Genomic DNA, 23,410 nt, shown 5'->3' with positions numbered 1-23,410 from the left:
TGGCGTAGCTGCGCAGACCTGTAATCCCAGCACTGGGAAGGTAGCAACAGGGAAACCCTGAGGCTCATTGACTACCCAGTATAGCAGAATCCATGAACTACAGGTTTAGTGAGAGACCCTGTCTAAGACAATAAGGTAGGTTGTGATCAAGTAAGATGCCCAGTGTCAACCTCTGACCTCTGCATACATGTGCGCACAAACACGTGAAGCCTCATTCACATGTGCATGCACACCCAGTAGATATATGTGTAAGATAATACATTGATTAAGTTCTACTCAGCGGTAAAGAAAAATGAAGTTATGAAATTTGCAGAAAAATGGATGGATCTGGAAAGGATTATACTAAGTGAGGTAACCCAGGCCCAGAAAGCCAAGTGCCACATGTTCTCTCTCATATGTGGATACTAGCTACAGATGATTGGGCTTCTGCGTGAGAATGAAAATACTTAGTAGCAGAGGCCAGTAAGTTAAAAAGGAGACATAAAGGAAAGAGAAAGGAAGGGAGGAGGGTACTTAATAGGTTGATATTGTATATATGTAAGTACAATGATTGTGATGGGGAGGTAATATGATGGAGAATGGAATTTCAAGGGGGAAAGTGTGGGGAGAGAGGGAATTACCATGGGATTTTTTTTATATAATCATGGAAAATGCTAATAAAATTTTAAAAATTTAAAAAAATAAAATAAAAAATAAAAAATAAATTTAATATAGAAAAATATGGGCCATGCTACAAATAGACTTTTAAATATAGAGCTAACACTTTTCTTGCCTTTTTTTCATTTTATGGTCCTCATCTTCTCTTCTAGTTGGGCCTTCTTTCCATCCAGCTAGTTTTCACCTTCTTATATTTGTGGTAAAAAAAAAAAAAAAAAAAAAAACCTTGCTAAAGAAAGTTTCTATAAAAGTCAACCTAGTAGAGAAATGAGTTAATGTTTTCTCATGTAAGTATGGAGTTTTTTCCTCTTACTTGACCCTTTAATTTTCAGTAGTTATGCTTCTGGCTTTATATTTAGTGATACTCATGTTACTTTCTACTAGAGTTTTGAAGAGTATGTTTGAATAACTTACAGAAATGCAGTTCCATTTGTACTTGTGCAACTATTTTGATTCCTGAACCTGTCACATCTAAAGCAGAACTCTGGCTCTTGCCATTGGTATGTGTAATATATGTGCATCTTGGCAAGGATTGTTCTGAACAGCCTGGCAAAGTACAGTTTCATTTCCTGTCAATGTGTGACCTTTCACAGGAGTTAAGCTCGTGGCTCAGTGTTGAAGGGGTGCTCTCTCTTTCTGTGCATTTTCCAGAGGGCTGCCGTGGAGGACATAAACCCAGCAGATGACCCCAATAATCAAGGTGAAGATGAGTTTGAGGAAGCTGAACAAGCAAGAGAAGAAAATTTGCCAGATGAAAATGAAGAGCAAAAACAAAATGACCAAAAACAAGAAAATACAGACATGGAAGAGCATTTGGTGGTAAGCAGAGGTCCTCTGCCATAGGTGGATTTAATGTGAGCTTTTTAATAATACCCTAGTTTATGGAAAAGGTTAGTCCATCATGTATGTTGAGAGAATGTTTGCCACATTAGTGGATTTGGGGCTGTTATGTAAAATGGTTTTACTCATAGCAGGAGAGGATAATGGAGAGCTGTGCTTTGTGTTAGAAAGATTCCTTGTCAGTTACTAGTCACTGACACATTCATTACAGAACACTTTTCATGGTGGCATGCTCCCTTCAGTTCTGCATACTGTAGAAATTTCCTCCAGTGGACAGTCACATGAGCTATTCTTTTGTTTCAACAGATGGCAGGCAACCCAGACCAGCAGGAGGACAATGTTGATGAGCAGTACCAGGAAGAGGGAGAAGAGGAGGTAGGAAGACAGAATGCACGAGACTGGTCATATTGTTCTCTCTGGCACACCGCCCTCGAACTACCCTCAGCTCTGTTGACTTTGACATTCTGTACAGATGCTCATAAAGACTTAAGAGGGATAAGCAAGGGTAGCTTATAGAAGAAATGGATCATGACAGCCAAAACACTTAGAAGGTGCCAGAAACAGAATAATTTTGAATGACCAGAAATTTTGAATAAAGAAGACATTTGACTTTCTGGGAGTGGTAGACTTAGATGCTTATGATCTTTCCAAAAATACCTTCTCATGCCTCTTCTTGCATAAAAGAGGGAAAGAAAAAAAAGCTTTGTACATTGAGGGAATGGTTCCTGACCCCCGTGCTTTCTCTGCGGAATCTCCCATATGCCTGCCTTGCAGAGAGACCTCATATAGTAAACTGGGACTCATGTAATCTGCTCTAGGCATACTTACAGTTTTAACTTTGCCTTCGAGCCTCTTCCTCTGTGGGAATTCAGTATTTGAATTAAATTTTACAATAGTAAGCCTTATATCTAGTAGTAGAGTGTTTGTCTACCATGTGAGAGGCTCTGAGATTAATCTTTAACACCCACTCAATGAAAAGAAGGAGGGAAACGTGTTAAGAGACTCAGCTAAGTAAAATGCATTTAGATGCAATATTTATGTATCATTTATATTTATTGGTGTGTTGTGTGTGTTTGTTCACCCATGTGTGTGAATATGGGTATGAACATGCCACAGCATATGTATGAAGGTCAGAGGACAAGTTTGGGAGTTGATTCTCATGTTCCACCTCTTTTTTTTTTTTTGTGGGGGAGGGCTCTAGGTAGGGTTTCACTGTAGCCCACAGAAGTTACTCTGTAGTCTCAGGGTGGCCTCAAACTCATGGCAATCCTCTTACCTCTGTCTCCCAAGTGCTGGGATTACAAATGTACACAGCCACACCTGGCTCTGGTTCCACCTCTTTTGAGGCAGGTTCTAACGTTGTTCATTGCACTTTCTTGTCAGGCTACCTGGCTCTTGAGCTTCTCATGTAGTCTCCTGTTTTGGCGTTCCTTCTTATCCATAGTGTGGCCGTGTTTACAAATACCTGTCACTGAGGAGGGCCCTCAGTGGAAAGGGAATGGGGGAGAGGAAATGTCAGAGTCTAACCTTGTAATAAAAGCAATACTAATATAAGAAGAGCTGCCATAATGTATGACACTTATTATCCATAGAGCTATCTCCCCAGCTTTAGATGTGATTTCTTAATATTTCATTGTAGTTTGTTTTCCATTTTAAACTTTTGGCATATTATTATGAGTGAGATGTATAGACAAGCCGTTACGGTGGCACACTCTAGTAATCAGTCAGCTGCTGGATGGGGTGTATGTGCCACAGCCCTCACACATGCATGTCCACAGTACCTAGGAGGATGCTGGCTGTCAGGCCAGGACCTTCACCTAACTTTCTGTTAGTAGTCTACTAGACTTGTCAGTAGGTCCCAAACTAAAGCCCCACTCGAAAACCACTTTGCAGGTAGGTTTCTTGTAAACTCCTGACTTTGCCCTAAGGGGAAAATACACATGGGAGATACAAGCAAAGCCCCCTCCATGGGGGCAAGCTGTAAAAACACCTGTGCACTGGCACATTTGGCTCCCTTCATGGGTCTCTTTTCTTGTTTTCGCTGCCTCTGTCAGCTTTTCAGAGCTACTACTAAAAACATGTGCAAATGCCAGGAAATGAGAGAAGCATGCTGCCCTTTCTTATGACTGGTCGCATCTAAAGTCAGGTGCTCTCTAACACTCTTGATCTTTATAGTCTCTCTTCCCACACTGCTGTCCATATTCATCAAGATCCACAGCTGTCTTTGCAAAATGAGAACATCAAAGAAACCTTCAGCACTGAATATAAAGACATTTGTAAGAAAAAAGGTTTTCATCTGGGCTCCTCTTATAACAGGGTATCTCAACTAATATTGCTTTGTTTCATTATGTCAGCTACCAGGGAATCTTTGAGGGATTAACAGAGAAAAGATTCACCTTGGCTTCCTTTTAAAAATTCAAAAGGGTAACCATAAAAATTTAATCAGTGTTTACCAATTCCTTTACATTTCTATGGTAAGATCAGTTAAAGTGGAGGAGAAGTGATACTGAGATCCAAGAGGGATTAAGGATTGAAAGACAGGAAAGACAGAGCAGCAAGAAGGAGGGAGAGGAGGAGACCAAGGCAGAGGGCTGCACCCAGTATAATTGTAACCCAGCAGTGGTCCCTACTGGAGACTGTTCATCTCCTTCAATTCTACTAAACTGACTAGATTTTGTTTCACTCAGTCCCAGGTCCTAATTGCTTTGTCCATGTTAATGCCCTGCCCATAAGTCTTATAACAATATCTGTGTATCTAATTTAGTGTGTGTGTGTGTGTGTGTGTGTGTGTGTGTGTGTGTATGAGAGAGAGAGAGAGAGAGAGAGACTAGCAAGTACAGGTCAGAGGTCAAGACCTCTTTAGTTGTTCTCCACTTTGTTTTTGTGAGGAAGCATGTCTTACTGAACTTAGAGCTCACTGAGTTAGCTAAACTAGCTGGGGATCTTCCTGTTCCACCTCCCCAGTGTTTGGATTACAGGCAAACAGGAGACAGGAGTACAGATTTTCTTGTCCACCTCTGTGTCCACAAGGACACACACTCGTACCCAGGATGCAGCCTGAGAATCATCATAGTAAGAGACTTTCCTATGGGCAGAACATCTGTTATACAATGATAGACTCCACTGCTTCCTGCCGTTACAGTTAACATTGCTAGAGTGTTCCTTTGTAGCTTGCTACCCATCCCTGTATCTTATTAGCATTGTTCACTGCTTGAGATGCATCCTCCTGGATTCTGGCTCAGCAAGGGCATCTCTCATGTGTAATACAAAAGTATTGATCTGCTCAGCAGCAGAGTAGCTAGTCATCACTCAATTTGGACTTGGTTTTATTTTGTTTTAACTAATTACCAAGGTTTCTCCCATGCTCTAATCCTTAGATTTCAGTGGATAAAGATAAGTAATGAGGAGTAGCAATGTTGGGACATTTTTGACAAAGCATGGGGTCAATTTTAGCAGGATGGTAATGTGGTTGGGTGGAGAAGACATAAATTATAAAAGGCTAACCTAGCCTCTCACTGTAGGCATACACAGATTACAAAGGTCAGTTAGAAACACTATCATTTTGTTTCTTTCTAGTGTTTTTGTTAAGATGAGTTTGAATTTCTTTTGCTCCAGACATGATACACATGCTGCTAAAATAATGCATATATACGATTCTATGGGCTAGATCACTACAATTTCATTTGAGGATCCTCCAAATCAATGAGCCACTGAACTCAGTGGTTGGTTATCCACTATACTTATGATGAATGACAACTGGGAAGCATGCTAGACTTTCCACACTAGATCCCAAGAGTAGAGATGAAAACAGTTCTGAAAGGATTATTAGCTTGCTCTTTGTAACCAGTGTCCATTGCATTCAAAGACGTGGTGTCATTCTTGACAATGACCAAGAATTACCTTAAAGAGTTTGTGAGAAATGTAAAGCCCTAGTCCAGTGCTTACCCCAGGAAATCTGGATCATATGTTCTGTGGAGCTTAGGAAGCAGAGCTCTTTGAAAGCCACCCCTGTCTCCTGTCCCCACTTGATGCTGACATTTCTGAAACACTGTTTAGATAAACATTCCTAGATCAGACAGTTGTAGATGGGCTTTATGAAGTGTGATCAAAATTTATGTGGGTGGAAATGTGTACTTAATAAAGGCTGTCTCTTCAATGATTAAAGGATCTATTTTACATAAATACGTATGTATACACATGCACACACATATAATATACACTAAAGATTACTGGTTCTTCCCCATTGCTTTTAATTTTATGCATAATAAATTTGAACTTCAGAAAGCTTTGTTAAATTTTTCAAATAACACAATTTGTTATTTCTTATTGAATCATAATTGAATCCTGCCTGAGTTATACATAAAGATCTCATTATTATTAAGCGCAGGGAGTGTATAGTTGATATAGGATAGTTCCTGGTAGAAATCAGTGCTAGCTGACCAGAGAGTCAAGGGATCCACATGTCTTTATCTCCTAGCTCTAGGATCACAATGGCACTCCACCATGCCTGGCTTGTTTTAGTAGGCACTAAGGATTGCACTTAGGACCTCATGCTTACAAGATAAGCATTTTCACCAACTGAGATATCTCCTTGGCACTTTGTCAACTAAACTTTCTCTTAAGCCCCTTCATTGGTTTTTAAGTTGAACCTGAACTCATATCTGTATGCTAACTTCCAGTTACAGAAAATATGGGAGATAGAAGGATGGTTGAGGGATAATAGACAGAAGTGTGCCTAGAACATTCTATATAAAAAGTTGATACCCTTAACAAAGAATGTAAGCAGGCTGGAGAGGTAGCTTAGTGGTTAAAGTGCTTGCCTGCAAAGCCTAGGAATGCATGTTCGAATCTTCAGGTCACACACAACCATACACATACTGATGCAAGCATGCAATGTTGCACATGTGCACAAGGGGGTGCATGTGTCTGGAGTTCATTCACAGTGGCTGAAAGGCCCTGACACATCCATTCTTTTTCTTTCTTTGCCTCTTTCTCTTTCTCCCTCTCTACCAAAAATAAAATATTAAAAGAAAAAAGAATGGAAGGAAGCCTATGTTTTCCCTGTCCTTGGTGATAGATTAGTAGCTAGAAACAGTCATTATTCTAACAGTCATCTGGGCAAGGGATTCATGTCTGTAACACTTGCAGCAAAATGTTCTCAATTCCAAAAACATTCATTAAAAATATCAGACACAAAATTAAACTCAAATAAATTCAAACCATAAGTAACAAGTTTGACTCTTCTACTAGGAATGAAGAAATGTTGAAGACATATTTTGAAACTTGGTTTAGGCTATAAGATGCTGAGTGTATGATTCTCTTTATTGATATTTGCTTGAAGATTTTTTCTAATAAAACAACTGGTTGCCTAACATGGTCAAGATGGCCTGTTAATCCCTGCAATTGGGAGGCAAAGTAAGTGGATAGTGTGTTTGGGGCAACACCTTGTCTCAGATCAAACCAAGCCAAAAAGTTGACCTTACCATCTATATGAAGAGAAATGTTTGAACCAATATTTTAGTGCAAGTCGAATTCCACAGTGAATATTAGAAATTGTACAACTCATATAAATTTAGGAGTTGTATAAATATAAATTATTTAAAATGTAAATGAAGTTTAACTGGAATGTAATCAGGATCTATTTTGTGCTACATCAGTAGAGTTGTGTAGCTGTGCTAAAGACATGGTAACTGAGGAAGCCTGAGCAATGACTTGGAATCCTTGGCATGAAAGGATTATAGCCCTGCTTGATATACTCCTCCACTACACTGCACAGTCTCAACAGTTCTTTTTCACTGTCAACTAGCTCATTTTTAATGTTAAAAGGTAATATTTTCATTTTTAAGAGTGTAGAGACATATCTTTGTTTATCAAAATATATAGGGATTCTTCAGCAGTATAATGATGCTTCAGTTAGCCGTTAAGATAGTCTGCAATAAGTGTTCCACTGCCTCCATCCTAATGTCCTGTGGAATATTACAGTGAGGTCCTGTGACTCGTGACAAAGAAGTGTCATGGACCATTGGTAGAACCTTAAGACTAGGCTATCTTTATCTCACTGATGGCAGAGCTATATATACAAACAATGTGCACTGCCTCTGACCTAATTATTTGGGGTGGACATAGGTAAGGCTGCTTACAGGAGATTCTTCAAGGCTTCTCTGTCCAGAGCATCTTTCAGGGGTAATCTTTATAACCTCATGACGGAGCTGCTGTCCACAGATCAACTGGGAGATGGCAGTTCTCTTCTGTCGCCTTCATCAGAAATGGACGCTTTGAGGCACCCTGGATCTGTTTCTTGTTTAGAGGGCCTGCTTATTTTCCATCCCTCACCTGTTTCTCTACTTTGCAATAGTTCTTCTGGAAGTTATGTAATTTTGTTATCATCAGAGGACTTAATCGTAAACTGTGACCATACAAGAGATTGTTCTTGGTACCATAAAAGTACTTTATACCAAGTTGTTATTCTGGTCGGGCGTGGTGGTGCACACCTTTAATTCCAGCACTCGGGAGGCAGAGGTAGGATGATTGCCATGAGTTCAAGGCCACCCTGAGACTCCATAGTGAATTCCAGATCAGTATGGGCCAGAGTGAGACACTACCTCGAAAAACCAAAAAAAAAAAAAAAAAAAAAAAAAAAAAAAAACAATGTTGCTATTCTGAGCCTTTATGAAGTAAGTGACTTAGTCTATTTTGCCTATTCAAGATTTTCATAATATTTAACTAGTTAGAGACTGTTTTATCATATATTTCTTTGAGATGTAATCATCAGAGGTTACTTAGTAAAAGTAGGTGGGTGCTTCCTTTGAGTTGTATTTTGAGATAAATATGTGGGGTCAATTAAGAGGTAAGAATAATATAAACAAGAGAAAAATACTATTATTGGTTTTTTTGAGGTAAGGTCTTGCTTTAGCCTAAGCTGACCTGGAATTCATTATATAGTCTTAGGGTGGCCTCAAACTCACGGTGATCCTTCTACCTCTGCCTCCCAAGTGCTGGGATTAAAGATGTGAGCCACCACTCCAGGCTAAGAAATTATTTAAAACAGAAATGTGTTAAAACATTAGAGACAAGGATTTTGAGAGAGTTTAACAGAAACTGAAATAATTATATCCTACATTCTAAACATTGTGGCTGGGTAAATTTATTCTTAGTTATAGAATATATTCATCAATTTTCTACTTTGCCTTATATTAACAGTGGTATCTTTAAAAAAAAATTTGTTCACTTTTTATTTATTTGAGAGCGACAGATACGGGGGGGGGGGGGAAGATGGGCACGCCAGGGTCTCCAGCCACTGCAGACGAACTCCAGACACATGCGCCCCCTTGTGCATCTGGCTAACGTGGGTCCTGGAGAATCGAGCCTCGAACTGGGGTCCTCAGGCTTCACAGGCAAGCACTTAACCACTAAGCCATCTCTCCAGCCCAACAGTGGTATCTTTTGCACTGATGCATTATTTACTCAGTGAGTAGTTACTCAGCAGCATTTGTTAAGAAGTTCTAATGTGCCTGGTGTAATCTACTTATTAATACAGTGAATGAGGTAGGCAATACCTGCATTCATAGGACTTCAGTGCTGTAAGACCTATAGATTGTTAGAGTTCTGCAATTTAGAAAATGGAAATGTATACTTTTATAATGTAAATTTCTTTAAGTATTGTTCTTATAGTCAGCACTTACTCAAACAAATCAGAAATTCAGATCTAAAAGTCTTACAGTGACTTTTGCAATATCTGTATTACACATTCTTCATACCTGGTACACAAGTCAAACTTGTGAATTGTTTTGAACTCATTTGATTTTAATTTTGTGTCTGCTATTTTGAATGAGTGCTTTTGGAAATGAAAACATGTTGTTGCAAGTGTGCCAATGGTGAAAGCATCACTTAGTATTTGTGGTCTGTTTTAGGTTCAGGAAGATTTGGCTGAAGAGAAAAAAAGGGAACTAGAGCATAATGCTGAAGAGACCTATGGTGAAAATGATGAAAACGTATGTGTAGTGTGCATATTTTTTTGAGTGTATGCATGTGCACATGAGCATGTCCTGGGGGGTGGGATGATAACCACTTGTGCATTTTCTTCACATATTAGGTGCCACTGAATTTAACAGGCCCACTTAGGATTAAGAAAAGTTGTGACACTGTTCCTTATAGGATCATGTGTCTTTGATTATTTCCTTTCTCCAAAAATAAATGATCTTGCTGGAGAGAATTATTAGTCACTAACTTTGCATCTTACCTCTTAATTAATCTATTTGGTTTTTGTTTTGAAGGCCGATGACAAAAACAATGATGGAGAAGAGCAAGAAGTCCCTGATGAAAACCGGCCCAAAGGCAGAGCAGTGCACTATGAGGAAGAAGAAGAGGAAGAAGAGGATGGGGCTGTTGCTGAGAAATCACACAGAAGAGCTGAAATGTAGCTTTCCCCATTTTTCAGATGATGCTTGGCCAATATATTTTATTTTATTTTTTCGAGCTGCTCTAAATTAAATCTGCCTACTGAACTCTAGGATATTTAATTACATAAAAAAATTAAGGATTTAGACTTTTTTAACTTTTATATTAGAAATGCTCATACATTTATATGAATATATTTTGATAACTTAGGTTAGAAATTCTTTTTTATCCAGGTGAAACATGAACAGATTGAAAGAAAACAAAGCATAACTGGGGGTCTGTCACTCAGTTCTCACAGGCCATGTGGGAAAGACCTTTGTTTTGTATGTACCTTAAGTCATTCCCTTTCTGTCTCCTGGTTTCCAGGTATTATGTTGTTTGCCACTGAGTAAAGCAGGGTTTACAAGCAGGAACTGCCAAGTTTGTGCCAACTTTAAGGGAATACGGAGTCCACTCACAGTGACCCTTCCTAGATGCTTGTGTATGTTTTTGTTATGTTTTGTTTTGTTATTGAGGCAAGCCCAACAGACTGGCCTTTTCATTTTTATGTGTGTGTGAGAGAGAATTGGCATGCCAGGGCCTCCAGCCACTGAAATTGAACTCCAAGTGCGCCCCCTTGTGCACATGTGCGATGTTGTATGCTTGCATCACTGTGCATCCGGCTTATGTGGGACCTGGAGAGTCGAACATGAGTCCTCAGGTCTCGCAGGCAAGTGCCTTAACCACTAAGCCATCTCTCCAGCCTGATGCTTAAGTATAGTTTTGACAGAATTTTCAGTAATGTGGACCTCTGAAATGATACCTAGGTTTACAGTTGACAAGTTATTGGAAAGCCATTTTTGGGGGGAGGGGGCAAGGAAGTACAGTGGTTTTCAAACTTTTCAGGTGAGTTAGGAAATTGGGACATAATACTAAAACTCCCTGAAAATATCCATGACTTAGTCTTCTATCTCAGCTGTCAGACAGAATGACATGCTAATATGTTGGGCTTGTTGAAGGATTGACGGCTTTCTTAAAAAGAGGTGCCATGTATATTTGTGCTGCTTCATGTGTGAGCACCAATTCACAGTGTTCTGAAGTCACATAGTGACATCCTTGGGACTGTCTAGTTCTTTTCAATAGTTCTTTTTTCTCTTAAGTGCTCTGCCTCAGTATGTAATCATTTGAATCACAATTATGAATGGGAAAGCATATTGAACTTCAATCTAGTAAGGTTAATTTTTAAAAACATAGTGAGATATATATATATAGTGATATGATAGACACCATGGCTTTATTATTTGTTAGGAACTAATCTGCCTTTTGTCTGTATACAAGGTATTTTAATGACTGAATTATAATAGGTCCCTTAAAATTAAGTTAAAAATGAAAATTTTTATGAAAAATGAGGTCATATTCCAATCGCAAGTATAATTCCTTTTACACTAAAGAACTGAGTTGTATAATTTATCTCTGTGTATGGTTTTCAATAATAGTTTCAAAATAATTAAAACAAATTTCACTGTCCATCATTATTATATGAGCATAATTTTATTTTTAATGGCTACATCCTGTATGGTTTTGATTTTTCCAGCTGAGCAGTCATGTGTATGTATGTGTAGAAATGTTCTGTTCAAATTCATTTTGCATTTCCAATAATAATCATAAATCAAAACTTACCTTTATGTATAAAAACCCCTTATATAACATAAAATGTATAATATTGTACATAGTAATCAGAAAGCAATTATTTTGGTAAATTAGTTTGTATTTTCAATGTCCCAGTTATAGTATTTAATTATTTGAAACACATTGAAACTTGATAATAGTTAATAAAGCTATAAGAAGCAAAACATAAATCTTTTGTAGCATGTGATTTCTGATTGTCTTCAGGTAGTTTTCATAAAAAGCAAAAATGTAAGCAGTACCACATACAATGCCTTTTCTAATCTGCTTCTTTTCTTTTCTCTCCTGGATTGCCACTTGACTTTTCTGACTCATGTAAAGAAAGAGTTGAGGATGTTCTATTATGTTTAACATAATTCTGGAGGAAGAATTTAGGCCAGAAAATTTGAGCTTCGTGTGCACACATACAAAATGCCTCATAAATTTTGCCAAAAAGCCACTAAAGCCATTCTGGTCTGTTTGTGGCACACATTGGAAGGCCTTTCTCACCGCAGCGTAGAGGAGAACCACACCTGATGTGATTTGCAGTAATAATCTGAGGAGAAGTAACTTGCGGCTTCTATTCTAGCAGTTTATGTTTTTTTTTTTTGTTTGTTTTTGTTTTTGTTTAACCAAACAGTTTTAGTAACTATGCAGTTGCTCTTCTCATTGCTGTGACTGTGACCTGAGAAGAAACACTTAAAGGAAGAGAGTGTTTATTTCTGCTTTACAGTTGTCGGAGATCATCTTGACAGGGAAGGTGTGGCAGCAGGTGGCTGGTCACATTGCATCCACACAGAAAGTGTGGGCTGGACTATAAAACATTAAGGCTTGCCTGCATAGATGCACTTACTCCAACAAGGCTTCACTTCCTAAATGTTCCACTATTTTCTCCAATGGGGATACAAGCTGGAGACCAAGTGTCCCAACACACAAGCCTGTAGGAACACTTCACATTCAGCCCACTACAGTTAGAGTGATATAATCAGAAGGGGAGAAAAAAAAGCCACATGGAATAGACCTGTGTACAGGGCAGGATGAAAAATCTACATTGGCTCAAATGACTGGTTATTTGTAAGAGTTACCAGAGAAGATCTAAGAGTAAAGATGGTAATCTTAGCTACAGGAAATAGTGGCTTGCTCTTAGAAAGGAAAATTACTGATAGGTATTTAATGCCTTCATAGTGTTAGAAGCATGTGAATAGAATCCACTTTACCTCACAGCTCCCCCTTAAGGTTGATGAAATATCTTCCTTGGTACTATTTTGAGTCACTCATTTTGTGTTTCTAAGTCTTTGATGACCTTGTGATACAATCCTACAACAAACATATTGCAATGCCTCTAAAAAGGGTGAGTTAGGTAAGCTTCCATCCAGAAGACTTCCTATGGCCTTTCTGTCTGGTCCTAGTTTCCTTCTTAGTTGCTTCCTGACTCTGAATCAGTGAGGCTCCACTTCTTATGCCTCCCTCTCAAATACCATTGCTCTTCAGCTTTTGTGCAGAAGGTGTTGACTCTGTTTAGCCTTTCCTTAACCTGGGTGTCACACTCAGGTCACCTCATTCATTTCATCATCCTAATTTTCTGTATCCCATCCTACCTCAAAAAGGCATACTATGGGGGTTGAAATTTTCTGCACAAGCCCAAAGACCTGAGTTTGATCCCCATCACCTATGTAAAAGCTGAGCATGGTTGCTCACTCTTTTAACCCCAGGGCAGAGTGGAGCAGAGATGGGAGGACCTTGATTTTTGATTCTCAGCCACTCTAATAAACATCAACAATAACACAAAAAGTAAACTTCAGATTCAGTTAGTGACCCTGTCTCGAAGAACTGACAGAAGAGTGATAGAAGATACTTGACACCTCCTCTGACTATCCATGCATCTACAAAAAAAGTTATATTCTTCAAAATTAAATTTGCCTTCACTACCTAAAACATGCTTCTCTAAGTTCTCCTTTCACCAAGTTTTATTTTTTTTATTCTTAATTCTGTCTTTCCACTCACAGCTGATAGCAACAAGATCTGATTTGCCTCCATGGTGCTTTGCTTATCTTTCCTTGGAGAGTTTCATGACTCATATTTGTGGGCTTCCTTGCCCTAATGTCTGTGCCAGTATGGCTTTTCTATAGATAACCTTAACAATGCTCCATTGTAAAGTTATTTAATAGATGGCTATTGCACACTGGCCACTTCTAAGCTTCTTAATATGACCTGTACGTAATTCTTCATTATTTGGCTCATTCTTACCTCATTAGCTTGATAACTTACATTCTAACATGAACCAGAACAAATATCATTCTCAAATACATTTTTCTCATAATAACTTGATATCTAACCTTTGCCATCATTTCTGGATGGGAAGGTGACTCACAGAGCCAGTAATACTGTCTGCAAAAAGTGCATGCAAAGTGATGTGTGTGTCTGGAGTTTCTTAGTAGTGGCAGGAGTCACCGGTGCACCCATACATATGCAGACACACTCTCTCTCCCTCTCTTTCTCTCAAATAAATAAATTTAAAAACACTTTCTGAAGTACATGAGCAAGGACAGTCACTTGGCCCAAGACATACCAGCTGGATTTTTCCTCAGGGATACTTTATATTTATTTATTACTTATTTATTATTAACAACATATTTTGTGTGGGTACCTCGTGTGCTGGTATCCTCTTTTCCATTATCCTTTCCCCCATTCCACTGGGGACCCTCCACAGTGACATTACAGCTATTCCCTATGGGACTTTGAGTTATGTTGTGGGAACAGATTTTAACCCCTCCTGTGTGGGGTTATGCAATTCAATGTGGGGTCATAAAGGCCTCAGTTAGTCCCTATGGGTGTGGGAGGATCATGCCTAAGGGCATCCCTGCCAACTTTGTGGCCCTGACAATCTTTCTGTCCATCCCCTCTTCTGCAATGTTCCCTGAGCAATGGCAGACCTGTTGACAGTCTGATTTAGTGTTGAGTTCTTTATATCCTCTGGATTTCTGCTTTGATAGGTTGTGCTTGATCATTGTGTCTGCAAGTATTACCCTATAGATGGTTGTCAGGTTAGCAGTAAGAGCAGTGCTCATGGCATCATTTCCACTGCAAGTTCTCATGTGTCCTGGAAGATGTGGAAGACATGGCAAGTCTTGTGATGGGCTGTCAGTTATCTTTTTGTCTTTTTTATGGATGTCAACTCTCCTTGGTTTTCTGTGCCATCTGTAAAATAAAGCAGATTCTCCAACCAGGAGTGAGAGAGCAGCTTGGGTTAAAGAGGCTATGCAAAGTTATTTGAGAGATTTTTGGTGTGCAAGTCCACTCTTCTCCAGTGAGTGACAGGGGCTTCTCTCTGAAGTATAAGTTTCCTGACTATGGGAAGTTGACTTGGTTACCAGCAACAAGTTTGAACAATGAACAATCAGAGAACAGTTGGTTATCTGCAGAGGCTGTGTGACACTGTTACACAAGTATGTACTTCTTGTCTGGCTGGTGGATCTCCTAGTCTGCAGGCTTCCCTAGTTATTCATGTTGTTAGTGATTGTTTCCTTCAAGCAGCGAGGATAGGGCTTCCCAGCACTATAAAGGTGAGCCAGGAGGGAGCTGCTTTCTCTTTCAGTTCCAGCGTGGTAATCCTGTGTCCTGTGACTGGGGCCTGTGGTGTCTTCAGTAATAGTGTCTTACCTTTTGCCTCTGACAAGTAATCAAGTGTTTTGACAATGGCCTACATTGTTTTGGAGACCTCATAGATCTCTCTGGCCAATAACTCACTGTGGCAGGTAATCCAAATCTGGGCCTGGGAATTACCATTCAGCATCCACGGTTTGAAGAAGGTTAAGCTTTTTCCACCTTCTGGTTGGACTGTCTCCCCTCTTCCTTTATTGGTGATTACGTCTTGTAGAATGCTAGACAGAATTAGGATTTCTATAGGACTGATTTATGTTGTCTTAACTTTTGTGTAATTCCTTCTGTTACCTCCCTAACCCCTTATCCCTCCAGGACCCCTCTGCATCCAATATTATGACCTTTCCTAACTTGTCAGGTATTTCCTCCTCTCCTTTCTCCTTAGTTCTTCTCTCTACTGGTCTCACTCTAGTTTTCTTTTTTAATTAATTAATTTATTTTATTATTAGATAAGGATATATTTTGTATGTAAACATCACATGTTGATACCATTCTTCCCTCCTCCCTACCCCTTTTCTGAAGAGGACTTCCTTATTGTGGGTACAGCTCAACCCCATGAGGATTGTGGGTCATGCATTACAGGGGTAGCAGACAGTTATTGGGGAGAGGCAATATCTCTGTGCAAAATGTCCCAACTTGTGGCTCTAACAATCTTTCTGCTCCCTCTTCCACAAAATTCTCTGAGCCATGAAGGGAGCATTTAAAATCTACTTTGGTGATGGACACTTGGGAGCATCTGGATCTCTGCATTGGTAAGTGTTGAGTGTCCTCAGTATCTTTCTCTATCACCCTTGTGCTGATATCAGCTTATCTAAGAGAGCAGCATTCTTGCTCATTTCCCAAATTCCTCTGTGGTTTCAGCTGGGGTAGGGGTGGAATGCCCTGGGTCATCTCCTCAAGGCCAGTTCCCTTCTGAAAAAGAGAAGCAGATTCTCCAATGGAGAGTGAAGCCGCACCAGTTAAATGGGATAACCATTATTAATTTAGAGAGAATTAAAAGGGTTTAGACACTCTTGCTGTCTAAGATTAGTGGGAGCTTGACAATGGAAAGCAGAATCATTATCTGAATATGATTTTGACTTTTTCCCCAGTTTCAGATACGGTTTCCTTTCCACTGAGTGGATCCAAGCCAATCCAAGAGCAGTTGGTTACCCGCCATGGCTTTATGTCACTATTGCACTTGTGTGAGCATCGCATCAGGTTGTTTGCTTCTGAGTAGCTTAGACTTTGAGTAGCTTGGACAGATGTTGGCCACTTTCCCCTGGTAGCTCATGTAGTGCCTTCCAGCACTAGATGGGCTACTTGTCTGGGGACGGTCTCTACTCTGAATTCCAACCAGGTCACTCAATGGTCCATATCAATAGCATTTGTTGTCTTTAGTATTAGGGTCTTACCATGAACCTCTGGTGGGTAATCAAGTGCTCTGACAGAAGTCTGTCTTGTTTGTTTTGGGAAATCTAGTAGGTCTCTCTGATCAACAGCTCATTGTGATGTCGACCACATCCTGGTACAGGGAATTACAGGCCAGTGCCAAGGGAAAAGACAAAAAGAAAAAGCCAGAGAAGAAAGATAAACATGAGAAATTTGAGGTTAGGTTTCTCACTCTCTCACTCTCTCTAGGGCCTTTTGATTCAGGTGCTCCCTCTTAGGTCCTGTTGAGGGTCCAACTTTTGGTCTGACTTCCAGGATATAGGATTCTATGGTACCATTTCAATTTGGGTTCAGTTTTGTGTCTCCCTGTCCTTTCCCTTACCCCAGCCACACCCTCCCTATTGTCCAAGCCTCAAGATACTTTTCTGTTATGACAGCAATTTGGGCTGATTATTCTAGTTTTGTATTTATATAGTTTTATATGCCCTATTCCTGGCAGTGACTACCATTTGAACTCACTTCTAATTGATCCCAGTTAGGAACCACAGGTGAGAAAGTATGTGTGGCATTTGTCTTTCTGTGCTGCATGACCTCACTTAAAAATGTTTTCTTATTGCTGGGCATGGTGGTGCACACCTTTAATCCCAGCACTTGGGAGGCAGAGGTAGGAGGATCACTGTGAGTTCGAGGCCACCCTGAGACTATATAGAGAATTCCAGGTCAGCCTGACCTAAAGTGAGACCCTACCTTGAAAAATCAAAAAAAAAAAAAAAAAAAAAAAATTCTTTTTTTCCCAAATTCCATCCATTTACTGGTATTTTATTGTTTAATTTTTCCTTACTGCTGAGTAGAATTCCACTGTATATATACCACATCTTCATTTTGACTGGGCATCTAGGCTGATCTCACTTCCTACATTTGTGAGTTGAGCAGCCACAAACATGGCTGGGAAAGTATCTCTATGGTAAAGACTGGAGGCTTTATGATATATGCTCAGAAGTGGCATTGCTGGATCAAATGGCAACTCATTTGTATCGCTTGTTTTATTGCTTGATCTAAGACTTCAAGTACTATGTTGAAAAGCAATAGTGAGAGTGGGTGCCTTTGTCTGGTTCCAGATGTTAATGTAAACACTTCTAGTTTTTTCCCATTTAGAGTGATCTGGGCCTTAGGTGCTTTATAAATAGCCTTTATTATGTTGATATATGGTCTGTCCATACCAAGTGTTTTGATCATGAAGGGGTGTTGTATTTTCTTGAAGGCCTTTTCTGCATCGATTGAAATAATCTTGTGACTCTTGTGTGTCAATTGATTTCTGCATATTGAACCATTCTTGCATCCTTGGGATGAAACCTACTTGATCAAGGTAGGTGATGCTTTTGATGTGTCCTTGAATTAAGTGTGCAAGACTTTATTGAGCATTTTTGCATGTAAGTTAATTAGGGATATCAGTCTATAATTTTCTGTTTTTCTTATTTCTCTGTCTTCTTTAGGTATTAGAGTAATTCTTGCTTCATAGAACTCATTGAGCCATTCCTGCATCCCTCTATCTCTTTTCTGTTATTTTATTCTTTAGCATTTCCATCTCTTGCTTTAATCTTTACTTGAATTCCATTTTCATTTCTTTTTTAAAATAAATATTTGTTATTTATTTGAGAAAGAGGCAGCCATATATATATATATATGATATGAGAGAGAGCGAATAGGAACTCCAGGGCCTCTTATGCGTCTGGCTTACTTGGGTCCTGGGGAATCAAACTTGGTTCCTTTGATTTTATAGGCAAGAGCCTTAACCATTAAGCCATGTCTCCAGCCCCTGTTTCATTACTTGATTTGACCTTGTTTTGTCTCTTGGACTTCATTTCTGTGTTTGGATATGTCCTCACTGAGCTTATTCCATTGGCCCATAAGCTTGCTTACCTGTTGGCTCTCCCCAAATTCCTTCTGTTGCTCTATTTTTTATTACCTTCAGCTTCATTAAGCCATCTCTGGAATACTGTTTTCTGATTTTCTTTAGTTTTTTTCATCCATTTATTGAGATGTTCTTGTTGAGTATCTTCCATTTTCTTCATCAAGCCTTTCAGTTCTTTTTGTTGTCTTTTCTCCAGTTCATTAAACCAAGCTTTGATTTGTAATTTTAATTTTTTAACCTATTTTCTTCCATTTCCTTCAGCCATTCTTGGAGTTACTGTTTGATTACTTTTTGTCCCATTTCTTCCTGCTCAGCAAACTGTTTGTTCACGGTTTCCTTAAGTTCATTTAAAGTGCTTGTTGTGATTTCATTCTTTGCTGCTATGTCTTCAGTTTCCTCTAAGCTTTCATTGGAGGCTTCCATTGTGGGAGAAGGCAGTCTTGGTGGGGATCCCTCTGCTGGGTGTTGTTTGCATTGTGTTGAGGTCTGCTCATCTTGAGTTCAGTTGTCTCACTGAGGATGCAGCAATAGCAGCTCTGCTATAGCCTGTGTTGGGTCACCTGGTCTACATTCATCAAGGTGTGTGTCAGGTTGGAAACTGTCCACTAGGTGGTGGGGGGTGCACTTCAGCCTGAATAGGGTGTACTATAAGTGTAGCTCCTCTGGGCAATTCTGGGTAAGACCTTGGGAGGCCTCACTTTCTTAATGTCTGAGTTGGACACTTCTCATCTAGTCTTATTTACTACCTGGCTTTTTGGAGTGAGATCTGCTCTGAGTTTCTCCTAGGAGCTCAGGCCTATGCACGTTGCCCTCTACTTCATCCCTTCTTTGGATATTTGGGGGGAGGATTGGGGAGTTGGCTTGGAAGGTGAATGTGAGAAGAAGGATCCAAATTGGTTGGCTACTGCCAGCCATTCTCCCTCTGGTTTTACCCTCCCAGGCAGCTGCCCAGGGATGGCTCCACCCTTGGCTGGAAATACTCAATGGGTAAACTGCTTACCATGCAAGCATGAGGATTTGAGTCTGGATGCCAAAACCCATGTAAAATGTCAGGTATGGTGGGATGTGCCTGTATTCCTGGTGTAGGAAAGTTAGAGATGGGGAAGCCATGGGCTGACTGGCTCATTGGTCTAGCTGAATCAGTGAGCTCCAGGTTTAGGTGTGACAGTATGTGAATGAGTAAAGTACAAAGTGATTGAAGAAGATGCCTAGCATAGACCTGTGTCCTACATGTACACAAGTGTACATCCCCTGTATACACATGTGCACCAATATGCATGTGTACATGCACACATACCATACAATGTATAAATGAGGATTCTCTATCATTAGCACTTCTCAGCTATGATACAACTGTACACATGTACAACATGTACTAATTGTCCCTGTGGCACCTGGAAACCACAGAAAGCTGGTGTGAACTGGAAGCTGTCACTCATTGTGCCCATCAGGATAGGGCCTCTGGCAGCATCCACAAGACTGTAGCAGAGTGCCTTGGTAACTGATAGGGTGGGGAAAATCTCATATCCTGTTTAATTCTTAGTACACAAGGTTGACATAAAAAAGTCCTTCATAACCTCCTTTCTAATGGTGAAGCTATGGTTGCCTGAATTCAGCTTCCAGTGTGAATTTACTTAGTGGTTGAAAGAAAATCCAAGAGCAGAGAAAACATTTAGTTCATAAAAAAATGAAGGAAAATGCAGAGGCATATAGATGTTCTGAAAGGCTGGATGCCACACTTCTCTTGTTCATTGTTATATCCCAAGATCCAGCATTATTGTAGGTAGTACACCTTTGATAAATAGTTGTTAAATTATTATCTTGTCGTGAAGTTAGAACAACTATTATTTAGAAAACGTTCAACGAGTGGCTGAGCATCTAAGAGACACCTCTGGACATGTGTGTGAGTGAGTATCCACAGAGGCTTTACTAAGGCTGAAAGACCCATCCTTAACATGAATGGCACCATTGCATGAGCTCGGTACAGGGAATTAATAGAAAAGGTGGAGTGAGCTGAGAACTAGCCCCCCCCTCTCCTGACTGTGGGTGCAATGTGACCACCAGCACCACGCCTGCTCCCACTCCCATGCCTTCCCTGCCACGACTGACTAAAACTTCTTCTTAAACTATGAGGCTGAATAAACCCTTGCTTCCTCAAGTTTCTTTGTTCCAGTATTTTGTGACACCAATGAAAAGGTAACAGATGCTATAAAAAGGGAGTTATGGTGCCTAGATGCAAGAGTGGGCAATGGTAGGTAGCCCCCCTCCCCCACAGAGGAGCTGGTAGCCAAGGAAGCATGGAACCATGTCCATCATACAGAAAAAGAGAGAGAGAATGAGGACTGGACATTTTCCAAGTAAAATGCAGAAACAGCACATAAAGAAGGAGCTTGGATAACTTGTAATGCAACTTTATGTAAGTAGAAAGCAAGTATTATTTGGCCATCTGATTGTAGATAGCTGGTCTATACAGACTAAATACCTATTTTAAAACTATTATTTCAGTAGAATTGCAGGATTTTGAAGTCTTTGGGTACTAAGAGTTTGTATCTTCTTGTTATAATCTCTCTATGTCAGTTGGCAAGCACTCAACATTATGTAAACTACACATCTGTACATTGGTGCACTGGATTTTTTGTACACTGTTTTAAGTAATCAGAAATGAAATATTTCTGTCCTCTATCATCTTGGCTGACCTTGCTCTTCCAGTATGTTACTAATGAAGCTTGAAATTAAATGTCATTTCTGTTTATCTGTTAACACATTTCTGTTTTTCTATTAACACATACACAGCTTTCCCTAGAACATACATGCCTTCTATAGAACTGGCTCATTGGAAAATGTGGGCTTGAACAAGATGAGATGATGTCTTTTGACCCAGTATGCCTTTCTTCTTTGCAGATGTGAAGTATGCACGTCAATCATACTGGGTGCCCTTCATTCACTGCAGTCACATTTGTGGCATCAGCTTTGACAGTTGTTGGCTTCTCTAGATATCTGACTTCTATTTAAGTTTATGCACCCCATCTTTTTAGACATTCAAGAAAGTCATGTGAAATGAAGGATTTCCTTCAAACAGGCCCTATAATATTCCAGGAACATAGTTCTGACAGTTTCGAGTCAGATCCCAAGCCTGCATCTTCCCTTCTAAGACTTCTACCTTTCTGCGAGGCGTCCTCAATGCACCAGACCCTCTCACCTCTTGGTGAAGATGGAGAAGCCTGCGCAAATACCTCCTTCCACTTACCTTCTTGCCAATGGATAAAAGACCTTTAATCAATAGTGCATCTAACTAGGCCACACTGATTTGAGATGAAGGGATGGGAACCTGGTAAGAGTCTAGTTTCTTATCCTTGCCTGCATATTAGAGGCTTATAGTTCATAGAATGTCTCTCAATGGCTCATTTGTCAAAGGCTTCAGCTTCAGCCTCAGCCTCAGCCTGTGTGGTACTCTAGGGGTTTGGCAGAACTCTGAAGAGGCGGACCTAGCAAGAGGAAGTTAGGTCATTTGGTGTATGCCTTTGAAGAGATTTTGGGACATTAGTCCCTTTTGTTTCTGTCCTTTGCTTTCTAGTTTCCCCTTGGTCAAGCAGCCTCTGTCACATGCTTTTCTATAGGAACAGGCCCCAAACCAAAGACCAAGTAGTCATGAACTGAAACTGAAAATGTGAGCCAAACTAAGCCTTCCCTCATATGCCAGGCATTTTGTCACAGTTTTGTAGTCTGTTAGCATGCTGAGAGTGAATTTTTTTTTTGACCAAGTAGGATTTATTCCAGAATGTAAAGTTAACTTAATTTTAGGAAATAAATTATTGTGAGACCATACACATAAAATAAAAACTTATTTAATGTTTCTATTGATATAAAAACATCATTCAACAAGTATTCTTGGAAAAGTGACCAGGAAAATAGGAACTGATATTTTTTCTTAAAATGAATATTAAATATTTTAGTGAATATCTCTAAATTTACTGTGATTTAATAGCTACTAGAGGATGAATAAGATTAGAGAAATAAACAAGAGATCTAAAAATTAGAAATGGAAACTACTTGCATAATAATTAAAAAACATAAAAATGAGAAAAAATGTTGCTATTCAAATAACATTAAATATTATTCCCGGATAGTTGGTAATAATGATAACTCAAGCAAAAACATCAATAAGTTAGCAGAATATAAAGTATACATATAGAAACTAATCTTTTTTGCAGTAATTTTTTTTTCAAAAAAACCACCTCCTGATCCAATCTAAGTAGTTCAGAAGACATGAGGGCACGGTCTAGCCCCTAGCATTTAAAAAATCTTCCCTTAACTGCCTGTATATGCTGAATAGAAAACTAGTTAAAAAAATGAAAAAAAATGACTTAATTCTATGTATAAATAAAATATGTGTATTAAAAAAAAATCTCCCCAACACATCATCCTTGCAGACATTTTGATCCTTCAGGGATAGAACATATAAGGACTTGGGTGGGACTGAGTTCTAATTTGGAGAGTAATTATACAAATATTTACAAGTGTTAAAACTCACCTTCCTGTCCATCAAAATAAAATAAAAGGTTGGTTTCAGTGGATGACAATTTAAACAACATAATACTATAACCATTCATTTTTTAAGCTCTGGGTTAGCTCTTTCTTGGGCTGACCATTTCTGGGGTGTGCATTCATAATTAGGATATCAGCAGTGCTAACTTACTGCCTCTGTCTACACACCCTATCATATTAACACAGCACATTGTGCATGCTGAAGTGTTTTAAAATTACAAATGCTATAAAAATGAGATATAACTGTCTTTCACACATTAATGCCAAGGAGTTTTAGAATACTGCAGTGGGGAAGTGTATGAGTGAGCCATTCTTCTATTAATACTTCTATTAATCTCTGCTCTTTTAGAAGAAAAAACCCTCATCATGTAATTGCTTTGCCCC

The 23,410-nt window shown here is 39.4% G+C and overlaps 1 protein-coding gene across 2 annotated transcripts in view; it reads left to right on the top strand.

Annotated features, from left to right (window-relative positions):
* Positions 1-10,001, top strand: part of Golim4 (golgi integral membrane protein 4) — a 101,876-nt gene extending 91,875 nt beyond the window's left edge. For both annotated transcript variants that reach the window (XM_045130041.1, XM_045130040.1), the window contains 4 exons: positions 1,309-1,476; positions 1,804-1,872; positions 9,408-9,488; positions 9,771-10,001. In XM_045130041.1, the coding sequence (XP_044985976.1) occupies positions 1,309-1,476; positions 1,804-1,872; positions 9,408-9,488; positions 9,771-9,917 (465 nt within the window). In that variant the 3' untranslated portion in view covers positions 9,918-10,001. The remainder of the gene's footprint in view (positions 1-1,308; positions 1,477-1,803; positions 1,873-9,407; positions 9,489-9,770) is intronic.
* The last annotated feature ends 13,409 nt before the right edge of the window (positions 10,002-23,410 follow it).

This window comes from Jaculus jaculus, chromosome 11 (assembly GCF_020740685.1).
Source record: "Jaculus jaculus isolate mJacJac1 chromosome 11, mJacJac1.mat.Y.cur, whole genome shotgun sequence".
Classification (NCBI taxonomy): domain Eukaryota; kingdom Metazoa; phylum Chordata; class Mammalia; order Rodentia; family Dipodidae; genus Jaculus; species Jaculus jaculus.
Note: the sequence above shows the minus strand (reverse complement) of the source record. Positions and strands in the feature narration are given on the sequence as shown.